Here is a 22,953-nt window from a genome sequence, read left to right on the forward strand (position 1 = left end):
ATGTTATAATCCGAAAGAGTTAACAATGGAAACAAACTGATTGCTTTAAAATGTATTTACTAACAATTTGTAAATATATTAAAGATGTTGATGTAATAATTAAAAGTAAAGAAGTTAAATTGTTTAAGTCAATTGCTACTTTTAAAGTGATTAACAGATTATTTCATTAGACAATGAGACAACAGGCTAAATGTTACCTTCAACTTTAATGTTTCAACAGGCAAAATCGTCATTAACTGCTTTGTCATTTTACTCAACAAGTTCATCTGGTGATGATCATGTTGATGATGTTTTTGGTGTTGATTGTCATCATGTTGGTGAATCAATTTTTGGGTGTTTAGGTTTTTCATAATCAGATAATCAGGTAAAAAAATTGGTAAAGATTGGCGTTTTAAGCTTATCCAACGAAGACTTTTATGACCTGTTGCTCAGGCTCAATCCATTTCTGTCTGTTTGTCTGCCAGTCTGTCTGTCTCTTTCTGCACTTTTTTTGTCTTCTCTTTTCTCTTTCTTTTCTGTCTTCCATGTCTCCCTCATGTCTCAGTATCATTACCTTTGCTTGGAGTTACTGTTCTCTCTCCCTTGTAATCTCACTCTCCTTGCCTCTCTAAATATAAGTTCAAATCAGATGAGTTTCAACTTGCAACGGATATTTAATGTTTCAACTGAAACACAATGTGAACCACAATTTATTTATAAAAAGTTTAATCAACGTTACCAACAATTAATGATGATGAACCTTGTTTTGTAATGTTTGGTTGAAAATTGTTTCTCTTTTTGCTTTCATTTCAAATTCTTTTCTCCTATTTTGTGATTTACCTTTTTATCTTGATTCTTGTTGGAACTCTTAATTCTCGCATCTTTCCAGTACCAATAATGGATTCAACAATCATCAAATGGTTATAATTATTATAAGTGTTATTACAAGTGCTCTAAATGAGAGGAATCAACGGTAACAACAAATGTTTAACGGCTTTTCCAGGTTTACCAGTTTATTTTTACTACTTATTAATCAACTTTGTTACTTTAAATTGGCTGATAATTGTGAAGTAATATTTAACATTACCAGTAAATTATCATCATCAACAATGAAAAAAATTAAACTCGCCATTTAAGATATTATTTATATACGGCAAGAACAAAAATTTAACCATCAAATTATATTTAAAGTAAATTGTGATAGTTAAACTTCAAGAGATTTATACCAGATTTTACCTGTTTTATCTTTTCGCTGCTCTTCACACATCACCTTAACTCGTTGATGGTTCGGATTCCATTAAAGTTTATCGTAAATTATATTTCTATTCCCAGTCAATTGAGATCTACTGTGAACAATTAATTTGCAACACAAAGATATTTATAAATATACCGTTATAATTGCACAGATAAAACAAAAAGTAATCAAAAACAATTTATGTTATTTTGTCATTGATGGTTCACTCCATTTCTTTCTCAACCAGTGACAATTGTTAATCGGTTGGAAATTATTTGGCCAATATTATTAACAACAATAGTAAACTATCATCATCATCATCAACAACATCACCATTATCATCATAAAGCGATTGTAATGTAAAAAAGAGTAAAGGTAAAAAACAAAAACATTAATTTTAAGGAAAAAGTGGATAAAAACATAAAAAGTAGAAAGCGATCTAAATTATTATACATTCACCGTCAACCATCAATTAAAAAGCGATATTAACAATCAACTGGAAGTGACCTTATACACACTGATTAATCAATAGCTTCTTCCGTCTAAAAGTACTTTAATACCTTCAACCTAAATATCATCATCAGAAAATTGGTCAGCAGTAAAATGAGACAATTTAATGGAGTTGAGAGTAAATTTGTAAATACTTCAAACTACTAACTGTTGTTTCAATTGTCGACAAACCAGGCAACAACCAGAACTACTGTTTATCCAAGATTGTCCAGTTGCATATTTTACCAGAAATCTTTGACCGTAAAAGGTAATTAAAATTAAAGAGAACGACATAGATCAAAATTCTTGACCATCATCACCATTACCCTGCATCTTGACAGAAAAGAAAAATTAAAATCCATTTTTATCACAACTCTGAGGCCCATAAAGACTCGTTCCTGCGTTACTCTCTTGACTTGTTCCAGGTCATTTTAAAAGGCCGAAAAGACCCTCAGGTTAACCTCAAGTCACTTTCTGAAGAAAATTCGCTGACTCCTTGGAGACAAGAGAAAAGAAAGTAAAGCAGAAAGAAAGAAGAAGCAAAGAAGAAAAGAAAGAAAAATAAGAAACTAAACAGAAAAAAAAGAAGAGCGAACAAGAAAAAGAAGAAACAAAAGTGAGTAAAACAAACAAAGCTAAAGTCCAAAGGAAGTTACTAGATCATCAGTTCATCCGTTTGAAGCTAAACATTTGCCCTTAGTAACAAAACTGCAATCCAATTGAAGACGTTAGAACGAAACAAACTGTGATTCATCTGCTGTGAAACAAAACATTATCTTTTCAAGATTGCTGTTTGATAAGAAGAAGAAACTTTTTTTTGGTGTGAATATCTAAAGTGATCCGTGATTAATCTCTTTGCATTGTTTGTCGCCATCTTTATCTAAACCATCTTTAAAAAACGTTAAACATTGCGATAATAACTTTTTGTGCCCTGTTTTAACTTATTGAATCCATGAACAAAAAAGCTTATCAAAGGAAACCCAAAAAACCCTGTTTATTCAAAGGATAAAACCAAATAATTTTGCTGATAACCGTTTAACTGGGTTGCTTGGTTAAAGTGGAAAATACAGCTGGAAAAAGACAAAATTTTAAACTGACAAGTGATTTTGTTTGACTCACTGTTTGTTAAATTGTTAGACCGAGTTATTAGAAAACTATTCAAGTTTTTCTTGGTAAACTGAATTTCGACGTTATTGGAAGCGGTAAAATAACCAGCTAACAAGTTACCTCAAGAAGTTGAGAAAAAAACTGAATAAGAAATAGAAAAAAGGACATTTTTTCTCACATTTTCTTAGTTTTATTCATTTCTCCAAGCTCGTCAACCCGGAACAACAAGAGCGTTACCTCAACGGTTGGGTTAAGTTTTGTGTTGTACTTTTTTGTGTTTATTCCAACCGACTACAATTTTTACTTCACACAAGCAAGTCGTCAACGTTAAACAGTAAGCAAGGTAACATTAGATCAACAGGAGCAACAATATTCACAACAACAAGCAGCGAACCAGCAAGCATCAATCAACAAGTTGAAGAGGAAAGGTATTGAAATCCATCATCGTGTAAACAAGAGCCAATAAAACAAATGCAGGAAAAAAGTAGAACTGGATAAACCAAAAGGAAAAAAAATTATCAATCATCTTTTTGTGGGTGAATTAATTGTTTTTGCTGTCTATTTAATTGTATGAAAATTGTTGCTACCAATGTTTACTTTGTTCGTGGTGCAAACTGTACTTTCAGCTTTTGCAGCAACCAGTGGCCTATTGTTCAATGGTTATATTTTAAGTGTTTTGATTTGGCAAAAGCGCATTCAAAATGCAAACAATTTATTCTTACTGAACCTTGCCATAGTCGATATACTTTTTTGTCTCACAGTATTGTTTGGTAATACATCATTGAGCATCTTCATTGGCTCTAATTTATCTTCGCTACCATCATCATCGCTTTCCTCGCCAATATTAGTATTAACATCTTTATCTGCTTCATCTTCACCAATAATTTCTGCATCTTCAAATAGTGAGCAAAATTCATTTCAACCAACTGTTGAACAAGAGCAACCTCCACCAACACCACCTTGGATGCTTGATGATCATGGGAACTTGAATCAAATTAATAAACCATCTTATACTGATGCTTTGATTTCAAATTCAGAACTAGTAAAACAAAGGGTTGATCTATCTCCAACATCTCGTGCGCCATCGTCAAATGAGCAAACAGATTCACCTTTTGAGCTTCCTAATACAATCTCAGCTGATGTTTCACCTTCAATTGTACCAACTGCATCTGAAGGGGAAACCATTTCAGCAGCTTCATCATCTTCAATTTCGCCTTCATCTTCATCATGGATAATTGTTCCTACTCCATTCAGTTTACTCTCTCTAGTCACCAATTTCCAGGGCTACCTTTGGACTGCTTTTCCCATTATTTTTGTCTGGACTGTAGCCGGACTTACAATAGACAAATACATTGCCATTTCATTTCCACTTCATTATTCACGACTCATCTCTACTCGTAGAGCAACATTAGCCCTTTTAATGGCCTGGCTTATGGGTTTGACTTTAGCGTTTCCACCTCTTTTAAGTGCAGGTTGTAGTTACACCTACAGTCTTTACCGTTCCTCGGCCACAATTACCTGTGATACCTCATCTTACCCGTGGTTTGGACTTGTTTATATTGTTATTTATATACTTTTCTCAATCCTATTACCACTCCTTGCCATAACCATTTGTAACTTTCACATCCTCCTCATTGCAGAGGATCATCGTCATCGCATAATTACAGCAATCTATGAAATAACATTAAGAGCAGGAGGTGGTGGCGGTTCATCCAATGCTAAATCAACAGGAGTAACAGCAACCTCACTTAGTCCAGGTTCACCACCAACTGTTTCACCCTTGCCATCATCTCCAGTTTCCCCATTACCAACAAATCCTCCTCCGCACAACCCAATTAATACTTGTACACTTGAATCATGTCCACCTGTACCTTTGTCTCAATCCAATCCAACTGGATCTTCTGGAAAAAGTCGATCTGCTGAATCCTTATCTCGCCGTCGAGGTAAAGACGCTTTTCTTCCTGTTACTCAACTAGTTGGCTCTTTACTTCTCTTTACAACGCCACACTACATTATATTTTGCCTGGAATCTCTCGATAAAATATTCATTGACCCTTACATAATCTCACTAGTAACCCTGTGCCTAACCCTGATGCCAACCATTAATGCGTACATTTATGGTGTTAAAAGTCGCCTCATACGAACCACATTTAAACGTTTACTTCATCGCTATTTGTACAAACAGGATGTTTCTCTTGAAATTGAACGAAGACTCTCACTTCGATCCCAAGGATCTCAGAATAGCCTTTTCAGATCACACAATGGTCGACGTAACTCTTGTCCAATACTCGTTCAAACATCTCCACGAGTGAGATCTGATTTTTGGTTTACTTTTGGTTCATCAAGTAACAATAACACTTTGACAACAACCACGACAACCATCCACAACAATAACAACAATAATTATGGTAAATTAGGAGCAAATTGGTCGCCAACATTTTTAGTTAATTATGGACATCCATCAATATCTATTCAATATCCAAGTCACTTCAACCCTGCTCACCAAAATTACAATTATTATCCAATTTTGCGCCGTCAATCATTGTGCATAATGGAAAACGCTTCTGGCTCCAATAATAATGTTAATCTTTGCAACAATAGCACCAGTAATGATAGTGAAAACCTTAAATCAGGACTCACCTATCCAACTCATCGGGTTTTCAACCAACAAAGCTTATTCCCGTTCAATAGGTTACTGGCAATCGATTCAGTGGTCAAATTAAGTCCAATTGAAGAGCAAACAGCGACAAGTGACAATGTTTAAATAAGGAAGCAATTAGTTTTTGACGCCGTTAAGACCACATAAATATTTTAACCTCTCAATCTCCGACAATTCATCTCTCTACTTAATCAAAATCATTTCCATCATCACCATCATCTCATGCACATCAATATTAATACAAAACAACAATTTTTCTATCGACAATTTCTCATTGAGAATCATTTTACTATTGCTAATATTATCATTATCATTATTATCTATCTTAAATGAAATCTCCCAATATTCTGTCTGGTATCTAAATGAATCTAAACAACCAGAAAAAAATGGACCCAAAAAATGTCCATTTACTGTTATTTTTACTAGAAATTACCTTTTTTTAAAATTCCTATCCCTTTGATCACAGTAGACACTTTGATTTTCCCCATCATATGTAATCAAATTTGATTTTTTTGAGAGGAAAGCTATTTAAAGTAATCATTCCAAGTATTGATGTAATACAAATCAATGTTACTTATTAATATCTCAACAGGGTGCCAGAAAAATAAAAGAGTTGAAGCTATAAAAAGATGAATAAAATTTTTTTAAGATTCGAAAGTGCCAAGTTTCCATGACAGAATCTTTTTACATATTCAGATGATGATAATAATAAATAAGGTAATAAATGATAAATAATGATATGTTGATCTGATAAAGTTGAATCCAGTCAACCAAGAAATCATCGGATGATGGTGATGATTATCAACAAGATTTATGAAAGATTTGATAGTAAACCAAAAATATAAATTCAAAAAGAGATTTAATTATAATGATTTTTAAAAAATTACCAAAAATTGAAGTTTTATTCATCACTAAATTATTAATATTAACCTTTTTGCACATGAAAATCCAACAACAAAACACCCAAACATGTCCCAAGAATAAATATCTTGAAATTTGTGAATGGCTGCTTAAACTGTCATTAATTCAATCTTTTCCAGTCCTTTTGCAACTCGGATATTAACTGTAACTATGTTAACAATTAATGATCACAATGATCAACCTTCAATGAACATTTCGCGTTGGTTTAAAGCCGATCAAGATGAGCTACGGAAACCTTGAATAAGATTTTGTTAATTTTGTTTTTGGCTACAAAATTGGATAAAATCAATCAGTATTTCATTGTCATTCACAACACTGGATATTTGCCAACCGAAAATAGATTCACAAAGGTTTCAATAATTTTCATTGACAATGAACAGATTAATGCTGAAATCACTCTAAATTGTTGTGAATGGACAAGAAAAAGACAATCTTTCCAAATTGGTTCAATTATCAAAATAAATTGAAACAAACCTGTGTCTGGTCATCACAAGCTTTTCATTATTAGATTAATTTCAGTAAACTTGTCAACATTCAAATCTCAATGGCCAATGAAACAAACATTCAAACTAACCTGATTCATTTGGTTATTTCAAAATTTACCAGTTTACCAGATTTTTAGGATCAATGACAGACAATCCAAGTTAATAAGAGTCAAACAAAATTCACAATCAATTGATTTACTGGTTAAATATCACGGAGTTTGGAAAATGTTACATCTTGTTGTTTCTCAGAACGGGTATATTCTTAGCTTCAACGCTGTACTTTTGATGAGTTGAATCAGTGCCATTGACAATTAAGGGTCCTCCAAATCTGATGATGTTAACCACTGTGACTGATTCATTTATCCGAATCATGATGTTGACCATTTTACCAGAAACACTCGAGTCTAAAGTTAACTGTGATTGAAAGACAAAATCTTGAAATTACCAGAGATATTCAATTGTATAACTAAAGACTGTAAATTGTAATTGTTTAACAATTGATTTGTTTACAATTGTTGATTCTCTATTTAGGATAATATTAGTGATTTTACAATAACCTTTGCTTTTTGTTTCTGGTTCAGGGTCAATAATGTGATTAGTTGTAATAATTTTAATTTATCCTGATCGTTTATTTAAAAGCTGTTTTATTAAACTAATCATCATCAGCTAAAAGGCTAAACTTGACCTCATATTGATTAAGATTCCGTCATTTTTTTCCTTCTCTGCAAGTTCAAGAAGATTCATTAAACAGTTGATTTTTTGAGTTAAAACTCGAAAATTTACTATTGATTGTAAATGTTCAATTGGATGGCCTTAGATGCTTGAAAACGGTTAAATGCAACGCCATTGTTGAACCTCTCTTTTGTCTGGTTTACTTTGTAATAGCAATTTTGGTACATAATTATCTTGAATCTTGTGTCTAACTATTGGTACAATTATCTAATGATGTTCATTAAAGCAACGGATAATGAATAAGCAGTGAAACAAGCCAAATGATTGCTATTAATAGTTGACTGAACAATGTTTGTATTGTAATCTCATGATGTAATTTGCACATTTTTTCTCGTTCAATCTCAATGTGATTCAAGTTTTCAATGGTTTTTTTTTTGGCTTTCATTTTTGGTATTTACGGAATCAGCTTAAATTGTTCAAGATGAGACTGTTAAAGAAACCTATTGAACTTGAAAAATTTTGAGCAACTTTAAATTATCTTGTTAACCATGAATCTTGAAATCTTCTAACCTGGTAAACAATATTAATACATGTAATATTTGGCTAATCAATAGGCGATCAATATACAGTTTGAAAGGCAGCAAGTCTTGGAAAGGGAAAAAGAAAAGATGGAAAAGATTGGAACACAATTTGAAATCGATTTGATTTAATCAGTTACCCTTGATCATGACCCTGAGTTTATCGCTTATTATCACTGAATTGTTTTAATATTATGTTTGGTAACAACCAGGTTGTTCTGGGTTACCCTTATTGACTTTCATTTTCAACTTCACTTAGTGTCAAACCTTTCAACATTTGTTTCAAGTCTCTAATGTCATCTCTAATTGTAACCAAGATGAAACAATTAGATTGATGGCAAAAATGATTACATTTCATGGACAAAATAGTCTTAAGGCAAGCTCAATTTGATGCTACAAGAAGGACTCGCTAGGTTGAAAATTATCCAACTTGATGCCTAACTGCAATGGTAAATAGACTTGAAAGATAAAAACAAATTCTTATTCTCATGATTCTTTTATTAATATAATTAGATGGAGAAGATCATGAAGATCAAGAAAATGAAGATGATCAAGAAGATGAAGATGATCAAGAAGATGAAGATGAAGATGAAAATTTTTGCGCAAAACCTTTTACTCAAGTGAAAGTGACTTGCTTAGTTTGATAAATGATTAACTTATGGTAAACCTGAGATGAAATTCACATTAAAGGCAGAAATTTGGTGAAATTGAAAGTTGAAGTGAAAAAAGCAAGATCTATTACCTGTCCTTGATTTTATTCAACAAGTTACAGGTAATTCTGTCCCTTACTTGATGTTGATTATCAAGTCCCGGTTGACTGGGAGTTAACCACTGGGAGTTAATGAAGGTTGAAATATTTAACTGGATTTGGGTTGAAAAAGGTTGTTAGACATGTTAAGGTTGACATTTTGAACTAGTTTCAATGTTGTTTGTCCCTTAACCAGCTCATGATTGATGTTATAAAAATGATGATTGTTAATTCATAATTGATCAACTGTTAAGGAAAGGCAAATAGTGGACTTTTTTTGCCCATCATTTAATATCCATCAAAGTTTAATCATTTTGTCTGGCAAATGTTTGCATTTTCATTTGAAGTGGACTCGAGATGGAAACTGATCAAGTATAAACAAAAAAATCCTGGTAAATGGTCAACATTTCAATCTAATAATAGTATTACTTTGATATTAGTTTATAAGATATTTGGATATTTTTGTTTCACCAATTAACCTTCAATTGTTGATTCAATGGTAATCTCATTATTGACGCACATTGTAATATAAATCAACGGTAATCATCAATTTACTGATTGTCTTTTACCTTTCTAAGTATTCACTCGAGATTGAAGATGGTCCAATCAATAAAGGTAAACTTGATTACAATGAATAGATTAACAGATTTTCAGTTTTTCTGTCTTTTAAGGTTTCACCTCAATGAGATATTAAATTGTGCGTTAACAAGCAAATGTCAGTTCCGTTTATGAATGTTTGTTCAATGTTTTTAAACTCAAGTTGAAAGATTTATATTGTTCAAGGATAAAGATCATGTTAAGTGATTAAAAATTAATGAACCTTTTCCAGAATCAAATAAGTGCAAAGTGAAAGTGGAAGAAGAAAAAAATGAAGGATTTTGCTCGTTTTCACTTGTTAAGGACAAAAATTTCCGGTTTTAATTTGTTCAGTAAATGCTGATGGAGAATGGGATGAAATTTGAGAAAAAAAAGAGTTAAATTTCTAGTGTTGAATAACCATTATGATCAGGATGTTTCAAGTATCACTGGTTGATGATTGGTTTTTTGGCAACAAACGGAACCATTAATAGTTTCTTCCGGCGTAAAATGAATGTAAAATTGGGGAAAAAAATTAATAAAAAAATCAAAGTCAATTGAAGACGAAAAAGTAAAACATGAAAAACCTAAAAGTGTAACAATTTAATGGCAACAAATGGTACAAATTTATATCCAAAATTTATTATTGAAAAGTGTTTTAAAGAAACCAAATTTTATCTAAAATGGTTCAAACTTGATCTCAATAACAGTGTTTTTGGGTTGATTGAATGGGCAACCCAATTATGAATTGTCAGTCAGAAACCAAGATTACTCGGTGAATTAAGTAGACAAAGCATGAATATTAGATTTTTGTAGTTGGAAAGATTCTTAAATATTTATAACTCGAGCTATTTAATTTTAATTGTTGAATAGCATTTAGAAAAATAAAACCAGAAATTTTAGAGATTAGAGATTTTGATTCGGTCAACAACTGTTTTCCAATTATTTTGCTGACAATTAGCTGGAGTTGATCGACTTTTTAAAGGATTTAATGATCAACTTGGGTGAAAATGATTACCAGAATTTACATTTTCTGGTGTGAGTTGAAGAAATGGAGAAAATTGCTCGAAAGATTTGTATTAATGGCAAAAAATTGAAATCGAGCAATGCAAATCTTTTCTAGTTTCCAGCTCCACTTGACTTACTTTGTATTCCTTGGTGATTTTCAAAGCTCATTTCTGGTTTAAAGATGTTTTTCTAACCTTCTTTCAGTGTAACTCATTTTAAAGTTAATTTAGAAAATCATTTTCCGAGTTATTCAAAACCAGAAAGTCTATTTATGGTTAGCTAATGATAAAAGTAAATCATAATGAAGTGGGAAAGGTTGATCAATAAAAATACGGACACGAAATTGATTTGTTTTCACTGCACATGGTTTACGTCTAGTAATTAGATTGATTGAATTGGTTATTGTTACCAAAAATGAGGAACAAAAACAAGGCCAATTGACTTCTGACTAGGAAATGGATTGAAATCGCTGTCCAACTGTTGACTGTTGCAAGTTGAAGAGACTAATTAAGTAATGTTCAAGAGATGAAATCAGACTGGAAAAATACTGGAAACCCAATTGAACCTAAACCGACTTCCAAACCCAAATCTCAAGTAAGTATAAAATTTAACCATTAAAATGAAAGTGTAAACTGTCCACTCAAAAAGTGATCTAATTTAACCAGAAAACCCAATGGTACTACATATTGGATCTAATTATACTGATTGGTGCAACAATTGGCTGCATTTACCAGACCATTTTGGTTACAACGGTTTACTTGGAGCAACAGGTAATCACTGATATCCGAATCCAATTTAGCGATGTTGTTCGTATTCCTGATTTATCTATTTGCCTTTACTTCTACAATTTTGTTAGCTATTCAAACCTAAAGGGTAAAGAGCCGAAAATATTTGCCCGTCTTAAAAGCAAATTTCCAACCGTCACCAATCAAAGTACCTTTAACGAGTGGAAATTTTCATCCGATGCAATCACCTTTTTAACCGTTGAATTTTCCCGTCTCACTGTTAGCCAAATGATGGACACAATGATTGAAACTCATCAGCTAATTGAAAAGGTTGTGCCCACAATACGACAAATTGATCTGGTAAACAATGTAAACCTGGACGATGTCAATGATTGCTCGGTTCAAACAACAGTCAAAGAACCGTACATTTGTATGACGGTAAACTGTCCAATCCTTTCTTACCATCAGCTTCAACAAAAAGACTTGGAGTTGACCAAATACCTGGGAACCGTGATAGCAATCTATTTTAACCATGAACTGTTTGCCACCACTGAAGAGTACTATGTTTACCTTCATCCAACGGGAACACTTCCCTATGGAACGCAAATGTCTTCAGTAACCATTGTGACTGAAGAAAATTCGCACAAATTTTTCATTGAATACAAGGGATTCCAGGCCAACCTGTTGCCTCCACCTTACACCACCAAGTGTAAAAATTATACTCTGGATGGGTTCAAGTCGCAGAATCATGCTTTGGAAGCTTGTCGCAACAATGCTTCACTGGAACGCTTTGGATGTGGCTTTTATTCCGATGTGATGAATGCCAATTCAAATGCTCGCCTCGGCATCTCGGATTATTATCTCAACTATGGTGACCCGCGAAGGCGCAAGGTGATCAATGAGATTTATGACAATTGCAGCAAGTTGCATTGGGCTCCTGATTGTAAACAGAAATACTTTGTTCCTCGAATTCAAAAGGTTGCTCGAATCGATTCTTCATCAGACCTTCTGTGTCTCTCAATGCCTACTGAACCCGATATTACCAACTCTTGTTTACCCAAATTGCCCTTGTTTGAATATCTAATCTATTTGGGAAGCATTTTGGGTACTTGGTTTGGCTTTAGTGTCCTCAGCTCATCACCTGCCATTTTTAAGTGGGCTTTTGATCTCATTGGTGTTCTGACTTCATCTCGACCTACAAAGGGACACATTTTGAGAAATACAAATGTGAAGGGTAAAAGTCGAGGTAAATTAAAGGATCGTCGTTCAAGCTCTGGATCATCAAAAAACTTTAGACAATCTGTTGAAGCAATGAAAGGAATACGACAGTTGCGACCAAAAGTTCATTATTGGGATGATTATTTTCGATGAGAACCTGGAATTGAATGAAAAATTAATCAAATTACTAATTCATTTTGTTAGTTTAAGCCTGCAATTGGTTTCAACTGTATTGATCAATGAGACATTATTGGCCTAATAAATGTTTCAGTTTGTTTTGCTTTTCAACAATAAGTCTTGATGGGTTTAAGGTTAACTCAAAGTTAATCTGACTTTGCTTTTAAAGGATACTTTCAAGTATTCAAAAATATAATATAATAAGTTCACAAAATGTAAATTTGTTTTGCTAAAAAGTTCAGCTTTTATTAAAATGTTTCAAATGGTGAACTTTATGCATCACTTTGTATTCGTAATGGTTTTCAGTAAAAGTCTCACAGTATGGTTAACATTTCACTATTTACTGAGCACATTTTGGGTTTCAATTTGCCATATTTTATCAATTAGTTGGCAGTTTGAGAAATTTCTAGTCAACCAAAGTTGTTACGAAAAAGACACAATCAACCCAATTGTCTCATTTAAGCACAAATTGACACAAAATGAACAGCTACTGCAAGAAAAATGGCTAAAACGGGTAAAATTATTTCGAATTGAGACTCTGAGGTTTGTAAGGACGTGAGTACATTTGTTCAATTTATAAATATGGAAACAATGCTGGCATATTGAATGTTGAAAAGTTAGACATTAAAATTAAAACACAGGAGCATTAAAGGAGCGCAATTGACTTGCGAGACTGTTGAAGTTTTATCATTTAATGTGTAACTTAATTACGGAAAGATTTGGGTTACCTGATCCAGGAAACATGTCCCTACAGAGACTTCTGATTGAGGGAAAGTACCAAAGATACCTGCTGTTGCATTTGCACCCTCAGTTTGTAAGTCGACACCAAAGTTAGATGTGATTGCTTCAATGTAGACAAAATAAGTAGCCATTGCACCGAAAAAAGCTCCGATGTATTGAGCCGCAAAATAATGAGGAACCTTTAGCCATGATAGTTTACCGATTGCGGCCATACCTAATGTAACTGCTGGATTAACATGACCTCCTAAGTTAACAATGGAACGAGTTTATAGTTATTCTTCATAGAGTAACTTCAAAAAGGTTTCTAAAACACACAATCAACACAATTGTTGCATTTATGCACAAATTTACACAAACACTAAAAGAGAAATGGACAAAAACGGGTTTAAATTAGTTTCTTTCAAGTTTAGAAGATGTAAATTTGTAGAGAAACGGAAAATGAGTCGATTTGCGCATTTAAAAAATTTCTGTGATCGATAGTTCACGAAAAAATTGAGGTCAAAGTTGAAAATTTGATCGCCTTTTACTCAATTGTGGCACTAGATTTTTTCGTAAAACTCATTGCACTGATATAACTTTTGATGAGGAACCTGGAGATGCACTTATTCTGAGATCTAACATTTTCTGTTTCCGTAAAACAGATCAAGTTCGATTTTCTTTTAAACTTGTCGCATTCTGTGACAATAAGAGTTAGAGAGCTGAAACTCAGTATTCGTCCATAAAATTTGATGGCGAAACTCAAGGACTGGATAATTTTTTCCAGTTATCAACAGTTCTCTTGATATCCGATTGATATCGCAAAACTTTTAGCCTCAATATTCCAAGAATGACATTATCTACAATTGTCATTCTTTGTCCAAACATTAGATTGCATTATGGGCTGTAATATATTGAAGTATCAAACTATTAAAGATTCTATGAAAAAAGTTTTAGCATTGTATAACTTGTGTTACCAGATTTTAAACTTGGTTTGTAAAGTTACTAAACAAAAATCTTAAGCGTTAGAATCTTCATTATTAAATTAATCAGCTCAGATTTTATTCGATATTTAGTTTTATTTTATTATAGCCCCTAATGTAGTCTAATGTTTAAACAAGGAATGACGATCGTAGGTGAAGCCATTCTCGGAATATTCAGGCTAAAAAATTCGCGACTGATGGCCAATAGCAAGAGAACGGTTCATAACTGGAAAAAATTATTCAATTCTTAATGTTTACCATCAAATTAAATGGTCGAATACTCAGTTTCAGCTCTCTAACTCTTATTGTCACAGAATGCGACAAGTTCCAAAGAAAATCGAACTTGACCAGTTTTACGGAAACAGAAAATGTTAGATCTCAAAATAAGTGCATTTTCTTGTTTCGCATCAAAAGTTACATCGTCAAAATGAGTTTGATGAATAAAGATGCTCTCATAGCTGAGCAATTGGCGATCGAAGTTGTAACTTTGGCCTCGATTTTCTCAAAAACTGTTTGTTTAACGAATTATTTAATAGCCTCAATGGATGTAGTTTTAAGTGTCCCTAAAAACCCACCTAGTCTCAACTCTTAACTCAAATGTTTGAGCCTTTGGTTGAACTCTTTGCATTGCATTTGCAATCTTAACCAGAAAATTGCTTTATTTGCCAAGAAATGGGTTGAGATGTGTTTTGCTTGTTACATTAGTTGTTTGCTCGTGCATTTACAACCCAAACATCTTGCCCAAATGCGCTAATGAAAAGTTTTTAAACCGAATCGAATGATTAATTAGTAATAATGCAAATTAGTGCAAGAATGATGACTGTAAGTGACGCCATTCTCGAAATATTGAGGCTAAAAGTTTTGCATCCGATGGCCGATATCAAGAGAACTGTTGATAACTTGCAAAAATGATTCAACCCTTGATGTTTACCATCAAATTTTATGCACGTATATCAAGTTTCAACAGTTTAACTCTTATGGTCACAGAATGCGACCTGTTTAAAAGAAAATCGAACTAATCTGCTTTACAGAAAAAGAAAAGTTATATTTCTCAAAATACTTACATTTCCTGGTTGATAATCAAAAGACACATCAGGTAAAAGAAGTTGCACGAAAAAATCTGCTTCCATAATTGTACAAAAAGCTTTGCAAGTTTCAACTTCGAACCCGATTTTATTGAAAACTGTTCACCAGAAAAATCTTTCAATAGCACAAATAAATTCATTTTTCATTTCACTACAAACCTATCAAGTCTAAATTTGAAAGAAATTGAGTTTACCCGTTTTTGCCCATTTGTTTATAAATGCGTTTATAATTGTTGTTTCATTGTCTTTTCTGGTTACATTGAAATTTGAAATTAAAAATGTAGTTTAAGACATTTCCAGCAAACTAGTTAAAGTTGGAAGACTTGGTCTGACCATAGATTGAACATTATTAAACTCAAAGACTAATCGTTGAATTATTTTGCATGAAAAGGTTGCTCTTTGCACTGCAATTCAACCATCTTTTTGTTACATTACAAATTAATCAACATTTCAAGTTGAAAATGATGAAGGTCAGTTGTCTGTGCTGGTCAGTTGAAAACTGAAAGCAACTCCTTGAAAGTGTACGAAGACGTTTATTAGGAAACTAAATTTATAAATATTTCAATTTGCAAATGAAAGACACTTTATTAGTTTTCTGATTTATGATTTAACATATTAGTTTTGATGGTGAACCTTTCTGGTAGCAATTTGTAGACAATTTATGTATCAGTTTTGTACTTAAATGATTACACGAACCTCATCAGAATAACATTGGTTTACAATAAATCCTTTAGAGATATTTTCCCTCAACATTGTTTATTAATGGCATCTATTAATAATAATGGGCTGAAGAGACAATCAAATCTATTTGAGTTCATTAAATCTAATTTAATCTTATTTGTTGCCTACAAGTTCATCTATTAATAACGTTAAGTCTGTAATCAAGGTTAACGCGCAACAAAAAAAGGTACTAAGGTAAGTCCAAAGCTTTAGTAATATTGAAACAATAATCAATAATCAATGAAATGAAAATGGTTCAATAGTCGGTCTAAATAGATTTAATCTTCATCATCATGTAATTGATTAAAGGACAATCCGAAACAATATCGGATAATGATGATGAGACAGTTGTTAACCTTGTTTCAAGAGACAACCAAATCTATTATTAAATTATGGATTTAAGACGAAACATTGTCTTATTCAGTTGCTTTTGTTTCAACTGATTACAGGGGAATCTCGTGAGATTCTGATGAGTATAATGATGATAATAGGTTATTAAGTATTGGATTTTCATTTGTCTTATTTTGAGTGTTTAACCGATTGACCATCAAGAGTTATGATTGAAATATGCTTTGATTGAAGATCAACTTGTTTCATCTTATTTGTTGATTTGCATCAATTTGTGATCGCTTTCATTATTTCATCTAATTGATTGTTCATTTGGCTTATAGCAAGGATTTGTCAAGGCTTGACCTCAACAATCTCAAGTGTTTTGTTTCAAGTGTTGATTGACTTGCCTTCATTTGCAATCCTTTTATAGCTTGACCTCAATTGTGAATATAATCAATTACATGGTAAACTGAGGCAACAGAGGGTTGCATGAAATCACAATTTATTAACAGAAACAATCTTACCATTTCAATGGCAAAAGCTATCAGATATTGGATGGATATTGATAATAATCGTATGTAATTTCATGGTTTCACTTAATGTTAGGCTGACACTCAATCTTGTAACGATCAATTGAATATGATTGTAAAACACGTAAAGTGTCTGGGTTTTACTGGTTGGAGGCAAAAATTTTACCTAAAAATTAAAATATAGAATCAATTTTCATTGAAATTTACTTTTTCTAACCATTTTGACCCACAAAAACAATATGTAACGAAGTTGATCTCATCATCAAATCACTAATTGAAAGGTCGAATCAAAATTAAATCAAATGCGAGAATAGTTGATGATTAGTTGCAGTTTTTATTGTCGATAACTTTTAAAGAGATAGATTTGAATTTCTCAACACAAGATGACGCTTCTTGTTGTGAAAAAATGTATTTATGGTATAGTTAGATGGCACTAGATGTCACTGGCTCTTCAATCTTTGCATTTTTGTTAAACTTTTTTGATTGAAAAGTTTTATGAAGAAAGTTTTGCTCAAAAAGTTATTTATAAATCAATTCAATTCGCTTTGGCCTCAAAATCTTGTATTTTTTCAGATCTTTTTTGGGTGAAGAATAATTTCAGCTGAGTGTGATTATTTCATTGATTTTAAATAATTTTCGTTCAAAAAAAAACATCAATAGATGAAGATCAATTCAAATTCAATTTTGATGCAAAAATTTTCGGTCAACCTAATAGTTATTTCAGTTATTTTTGATTTAATTTGATCAAATTAAAACTAATAAACACTTGTCTCAATTATTAATGACATATAAACACATGATTAACTTTTAATATTCAGTGATTCTCTCAAATAAGTTCTTAGTTTAATCTTTAAATGAGTTATGTGAAGCTGTTAGGTGTTAGCTGTCGAATAGCTTTTATTATAAATTAGAAATCCTTCTAAATGGACAAATCTAGTCCAGAAAGGATCGACAGTTGTTATAATTTGTATCATAAATGGGAATTATCGAATAATTGAATATCTGAAAAATAGAGTCAAAAAACTCCATTAGATTTGTAACAAATTAATTATATTGATTTTATAATTAAAAGATGAATTCAGTTAAAATACTTAAAAATTTTCATTTACTTTCACTGATGATGTTGAAAGAAGGGAAAAGGCAATATCAATAAATAATGAGAATAAAAATGAAAGGAAAATGAAAAAGACGAAATAAATGAATCAAAGCAATAAATTATCTGATTTTTCATGGCTAAGGCAAGCCGAGCTGAATGCTTTGACTGTCCATGAATGGACTTAGTAACGATAATCCTTTCTTGAGCAAGATAGATCATTCTGAAAATCAGTAAACAAAACATGAACATTGAAGATTTTAATATTAATTAGCAAAATTCCTACATTTTTCATTAAAGTTATATTAATTTCAAGGTTCTTTATTTCAATTGTAAAATAACATTTGAAAACATCAACAAATCAAGGAAAGTTAAGGTTACCTCTTATTAGGATCAACCGCTAATTCACTCAATCCATTTCAAACTCGGTACTGAGCTTGCAAACTGCAATAGCAATTGAGTTTCAATTAAGAAACTGGAATAAGTTATTCAGCTAAATTTAATCATCGATTGTTTACAATCCTCATCTCATTCAAAAAACAATATTTGTCTTAATTCAAAAAATATCGCCTAAGAACTCTGTATTTAGGTAAAGCTATTGACCATTTAACTTTTACTTTGACATTGATTTTGGTTTAACTGATCAAAGCGAAAAAATCAAATGTTTTGAAATTAAATTGTTGACAATTTAAGTGCAAAGATGAGCCTTTAACTACTAATGAGTTGAGAAATGGAAAGCAATTGCGAATAGATTTAGAGAAACATTGAATTCAAATCAAAGTCAAACAATATTTTAGTTATAATTAGAATCAATTTTGGTCACCAATTAAAGTCTTGAGATTAATCAAAACACCGAAAGTTGAATAAATGTCAAAATGATGTTTTGTAACAAAAAAGGTTTGGCCTGAAGGGTTCAATTTTGTTGATAATCATGAGCCTTAAAAAACCATCTACGTGATGTTAATCATGGTTTCTTTAAATAAACTGGATTCTAATGATGATCAGCAAGCAATGTTTACGAGGAAGTTTTTTTTCTTGAACAAATGAACTGAACAAAAAGGGTTTCTCACTCACTTTTTCATGGTCACAGAGTTTTACTGTCGTCACTATATTTTGAAATATGTAATATGCTCAGTCAATGCTGTAATACTGATAGTTACATTAATCACGTAATAGTGAAAGTAGATAATCAGTTTTGATTTTTGTCACTGATTACATGAATTACAAGGAATCAACTTCAAATGTTCAAATCTTCAATCTAATATTAAGAGGTTGATAAACGATGGTAAAAATAAAGGTAAAATGATAATCATAATGATAGTTTTAAAACCATAAAAGCTTTAAGCGTTTTTTCACCATAATTTCATGATTCCATTGTGATTTATCTCTTTATTTTCTCGTCAAACTGTAAACATGTTTGGTCAAAAATCAAGTAAATGATTTGTTTGTGACTAATGGTCAGTAATTTGATGAGATTCAAGGATTTTTTTGGGATTTTCCAGAAGTAATTTAATGGCCATCTTAGTGCAGTTAGCAAAGGGTCAATAATTGCAGTTTAATCAACAAATGGCTTTGTATTTTCACGATAAAACCAACTAGCAATTTGACAATTAACCAAAGTCGAGTCAACTGGTTAACCATTCATTTCAATCATATTCACACTTGAGGTGTTCATCGACTGATTGATTCTTTATTGTAATTGTTTTGCTTATCGATTTGATTGTCTTTTAATGATTCAATTTGATAGCTTTCATAACATTTCATTGATCATTGTTTACCAACCTGGGTTTGGGTTACTTGTTTTGGTTGTCTTTTTGTCTCTTGTCAGCCATTAGGTAACAGTTTTTGCTTCATTTAACATATTTAGTTTTGATTATTTACATTGAATTATTATTATTGAATTGATCATTTGATTGTTTTAGTTGATTTACTTTGCCATCTTAATTGTTGATCAAAAGAGGCAAAAATGGGTTTTGTTTTGAAAGCCTCAAGTCAAGCCTCATTTGATATTGAAAATTTTATTGGTTAACCAATTTGAGGAACCTTTTAATGGTATAAAAATCTGGTTAACCAGAAAACAGTTTAACCAGTTTAACCTCAATCATTTCACGTAAATCTGTAATACTTTGATTTTTAGCTAATTGATAAATGATTTACGATAATGATCAGATTGTAAATATTCAACCCTGAAAAATGTTACATTTGAATCTACTCCTGAAATTGTTTCTTTATTACCAGATATTAACAATTATTGACAATTGAAAATTAAACTAAACTAGACTATCAATTATCCTTGCCATTTGAATAATTTGATTTGGTATTGAAAGTAATTTTCAAAAGCGTATTGTAAAGGTTAACTAATTGGATTGTCAATCAATTTTAAGTTAATTAGTTACAATTTGAATATGAATATTTTGATACTGATTGCACTTAATACAGTTAATATATGAACAATGAATTTAACACTAATTATTCTGGTAAACAATATGAGGATAAATTGTCTAATCTAAATTGACTTCAATTTCCTTCTTTACATTTGAATTGATTTCGTCTGGGAATTGCACTAATGACCATAATAATGATAGACAGGTTGAACGATTGAATACACTTGAGCAAGTAAAGAATTGAAATCTTTAATAATAATCTTTGATTTAAATTATAAACATGATTAAGGCAAATATTACAGAATTGATTGTAAATGAGTAAAAATGATTGTTTCCAAGAAAAGGCACTCATTATGCAGATAATACAATCTCAATTGTATCTGGTTGAGATAATTGTATTACCATGAGATTATCAGCGATTTTCAATGATTTACTGGTTGAGTCAACTTTTACTTTTCACCAATCAACAGATTTATCCACAAGTTATGATACAAGTTGTAAGCTCGTTTGGGTTAACCATTGGGTTAATTTACAAGGAAAAGGGTCACTTCATGAATTTGTTGTGAAATTGTGTGGTCAATTTTTTCACCCTCATTGGATTAATGGTGATCTTTTCAGGATCTGCAATGTGAACCTTAACAGCAACAGCTCTTTTGATTAAGTAAAGCATGTTGACAATGAAATGCCAACAAGCCAAAACATTTCTGATTATTGAGACAACTCGACCCTTTTCATGGTTGGCATTGACGTACTCTTCGGTGAAACTGTCCTCTTCACTTTCGGTTGATTGGGTTAAAGATGAAGATGATGGTGATGGTGAGGTTTGTGTTATCACTCGCTTGCCATCCTTTAAATCACTAAGAACAGCCATAAATCCTATGAAAAGACCGTAAAATGTTTGTAAACTTGATTGTAACGTTGAAATGGCTTCATCCACTGTTAACATATCGATTGGTGTGAAAATAAGAGTTAAACTGGGCAAGTTAATTGTGATGGTTGTTATTGGTTTATATGTAAATTGTGGGGCAACAAGGAGTCACTGGCTTTAATAGTCAGCCAATTTGGTGGGTTGAAAAGCTGATCAATTTAAATCAATTTGAAGGGGAAAAAGAAAGCAAAACCGTGAACAAAAGATTATCAGGTGAAAACAATATGTTGATCTGGCAGTGATGATGGATTGAAAGGATTGTGAGTAACGCTCATCATGTTATCGGTTCACCATGTAAAATGAGTAATGATCATATAAATGTGACTCTTTTTCAGGTTGTTGTATCTGGATGAGAGAGGGAGGGAAAGAGTTGATTAAAAGTATAGAGAGAGTTGAAGGGAAATACCTGGTAAGAGAGAAAGAGAAAGGTATAAAGAAAGTATTACTTTCTAATTTTATAGACAGGCTTCATTGAACAAGGAAAGTGATCGGGCTTGAATAACGAAGCTGCAGCTTGTTTCATCAAAACCAGTTATCCTTGACGGTCATTCAGTTTGCCCTCAGAGTCTTTTCAGATGCCTTTGTTTATCATCCATTTCAACCACGAGTTGCTTCATATTTATATTATCGAGAGTATTCGTGAAATATCATTTCATTCAGGTTAAAATCAAAATTCTGAACCTAAAAAAATGCTTTCCTTTTTTTACTTTACTTTCATCAATATTCACTTTTAACCCATTTTAACCCGTTTTACCTGTCGATTGTAAATTAACGAAGAGGAATGCGGTTTACCTCTCTGGCAGTTCATCATGTATTTACTTCATCTCTCTCTCTATGTTTGGGCATTTAAAACTGTCTCTTGAAATTTCATTTCATTTCGTTCAATCTCAACTTGACACTTGAAGTCTTGGAGAAGATCAAAATTTCAAAGCATTTTGTCCGTTCCATCAATAAAGATCGTTGGTAAACAACATTGTTTTCCCGTATTATTATGTTATTATTCCTGAGGCAGACAGGAGAGAAAATAATGACAAAGAAAGTGTTCGATTGCCTGATAATAAATTATTATTTTCTTTGTATTGTTGATGCACTACGAGTTAATTGTTGGTGCAATAAAAAAACCATTAAAATCAAGCATTGTTTTGTCATTCAATTTGTCAGAGGAAGGCAGAGAACCTTTTTGGTTATATTCAAACCCGAATGGTAAGTTTTCATAGGTCAGAATTTTCCTGTCGAAGTTAGTTTATTCGCTCTTTTACATATTATTTCATTGGACTGAGTAATCAGTATAAATTTATTTACCAATTTTTAACGTTGGACCATAAAATTGTTTGAACATAGTTTACCAACTCGGTCCATCGACTCAGAATGTATCCAAAACTTATAATTTTCATTGGTAAAGATTCAGATCTACTGTAAATAAAAGATACGGAAGATATTAAAATAATTATTATAATAAAATTCGTTCTATCAATACAAATCATTGAACTTTTATTGTAAATAAAATAAGTTGAAGTTATAATAGAAACGTAACTCTAATGATCTTTCTTATCCATAGATGTCACTAACCTTTTGAATACTGCACTTTGTATTTTTATTGGTCATTT

General features: G+C 31.9%; 2 protein-coding genes across 2 annotated transcripts; both read left to right on the top strand.

Moving 5' to 3' along the window:
* The first annotated feature begins 562 nt into the window (after positions 1-562).
* LOC107369899 (uncharacterized) lies at positions 563-6,125 on the top strand. Its single transcript, XM_015937869.3, has one exon. It carries the CDS (start codon positions 3,399-3,401, stop codon positions 5,571-5,573), a length of 2,175 nt encoding a protein of 724 aa, XP_015793355.2. The 5' UTR covers positions 563-3,398; the 3' UTR covers positions 5,574-6,125.
* A 4,965-nt stretch (positions 6,126-11,090) lies between these two features.
* Positions 11,091-12,846, top strand: LOC107369861 (uncharacterized). The gene is made up of 2 exons (XM_015937834.3): positions 11,091-11,226; positions 11,313-12,846. Exon 2 carries the CDS (start codon positions 11,470-11,472, stop codon positions 12,550-12,552), a length of 1,083 nt encoding a protein of 360 aa, XP_015793320.2. The 5' UTR covers positions 11,091-11,226; positions 11,313-11,469; the 3' UTR covers positions 12,553-12,846.
* The last annotated feature ends 10,107 nt before the right edge of the window (positions 12,847-22,953 follow it).

The sequence above is a fragment of the Tetranychus urticae genome, chromosome 1, assembly GCF_039701765.1.
Source record: "Tetranychus urticae isolate SD_2017Ah chromosome 1, NJAU_TeUrti_SD_1.0, whole genome shotgun sequence".
Lineage (NCBI taxonomy): Eukaryota > Metazoa > Arthropoda > Arachnida > Trombidiformes > Tetranychidae > Tetranychus > Tetranychus urticae.

What these genes read in the sequence shown, in the direction of transcription:
- LOC107369861 (XM_015937834.3), top strand. Translation starts at nt 11,470, where the DNA reads ATGATGGACACAATGATTGAAACTCATCAGCTAATTGAAAAGGTTGTG.
- LOC107369899 (XM_015937869.3), top strand. Translation starts at nt 3,399, where the DNA reads ATGTTTACTTTGTTCGTGGTGCAAACTGTACTTTCAGCTTTTGCAGCA.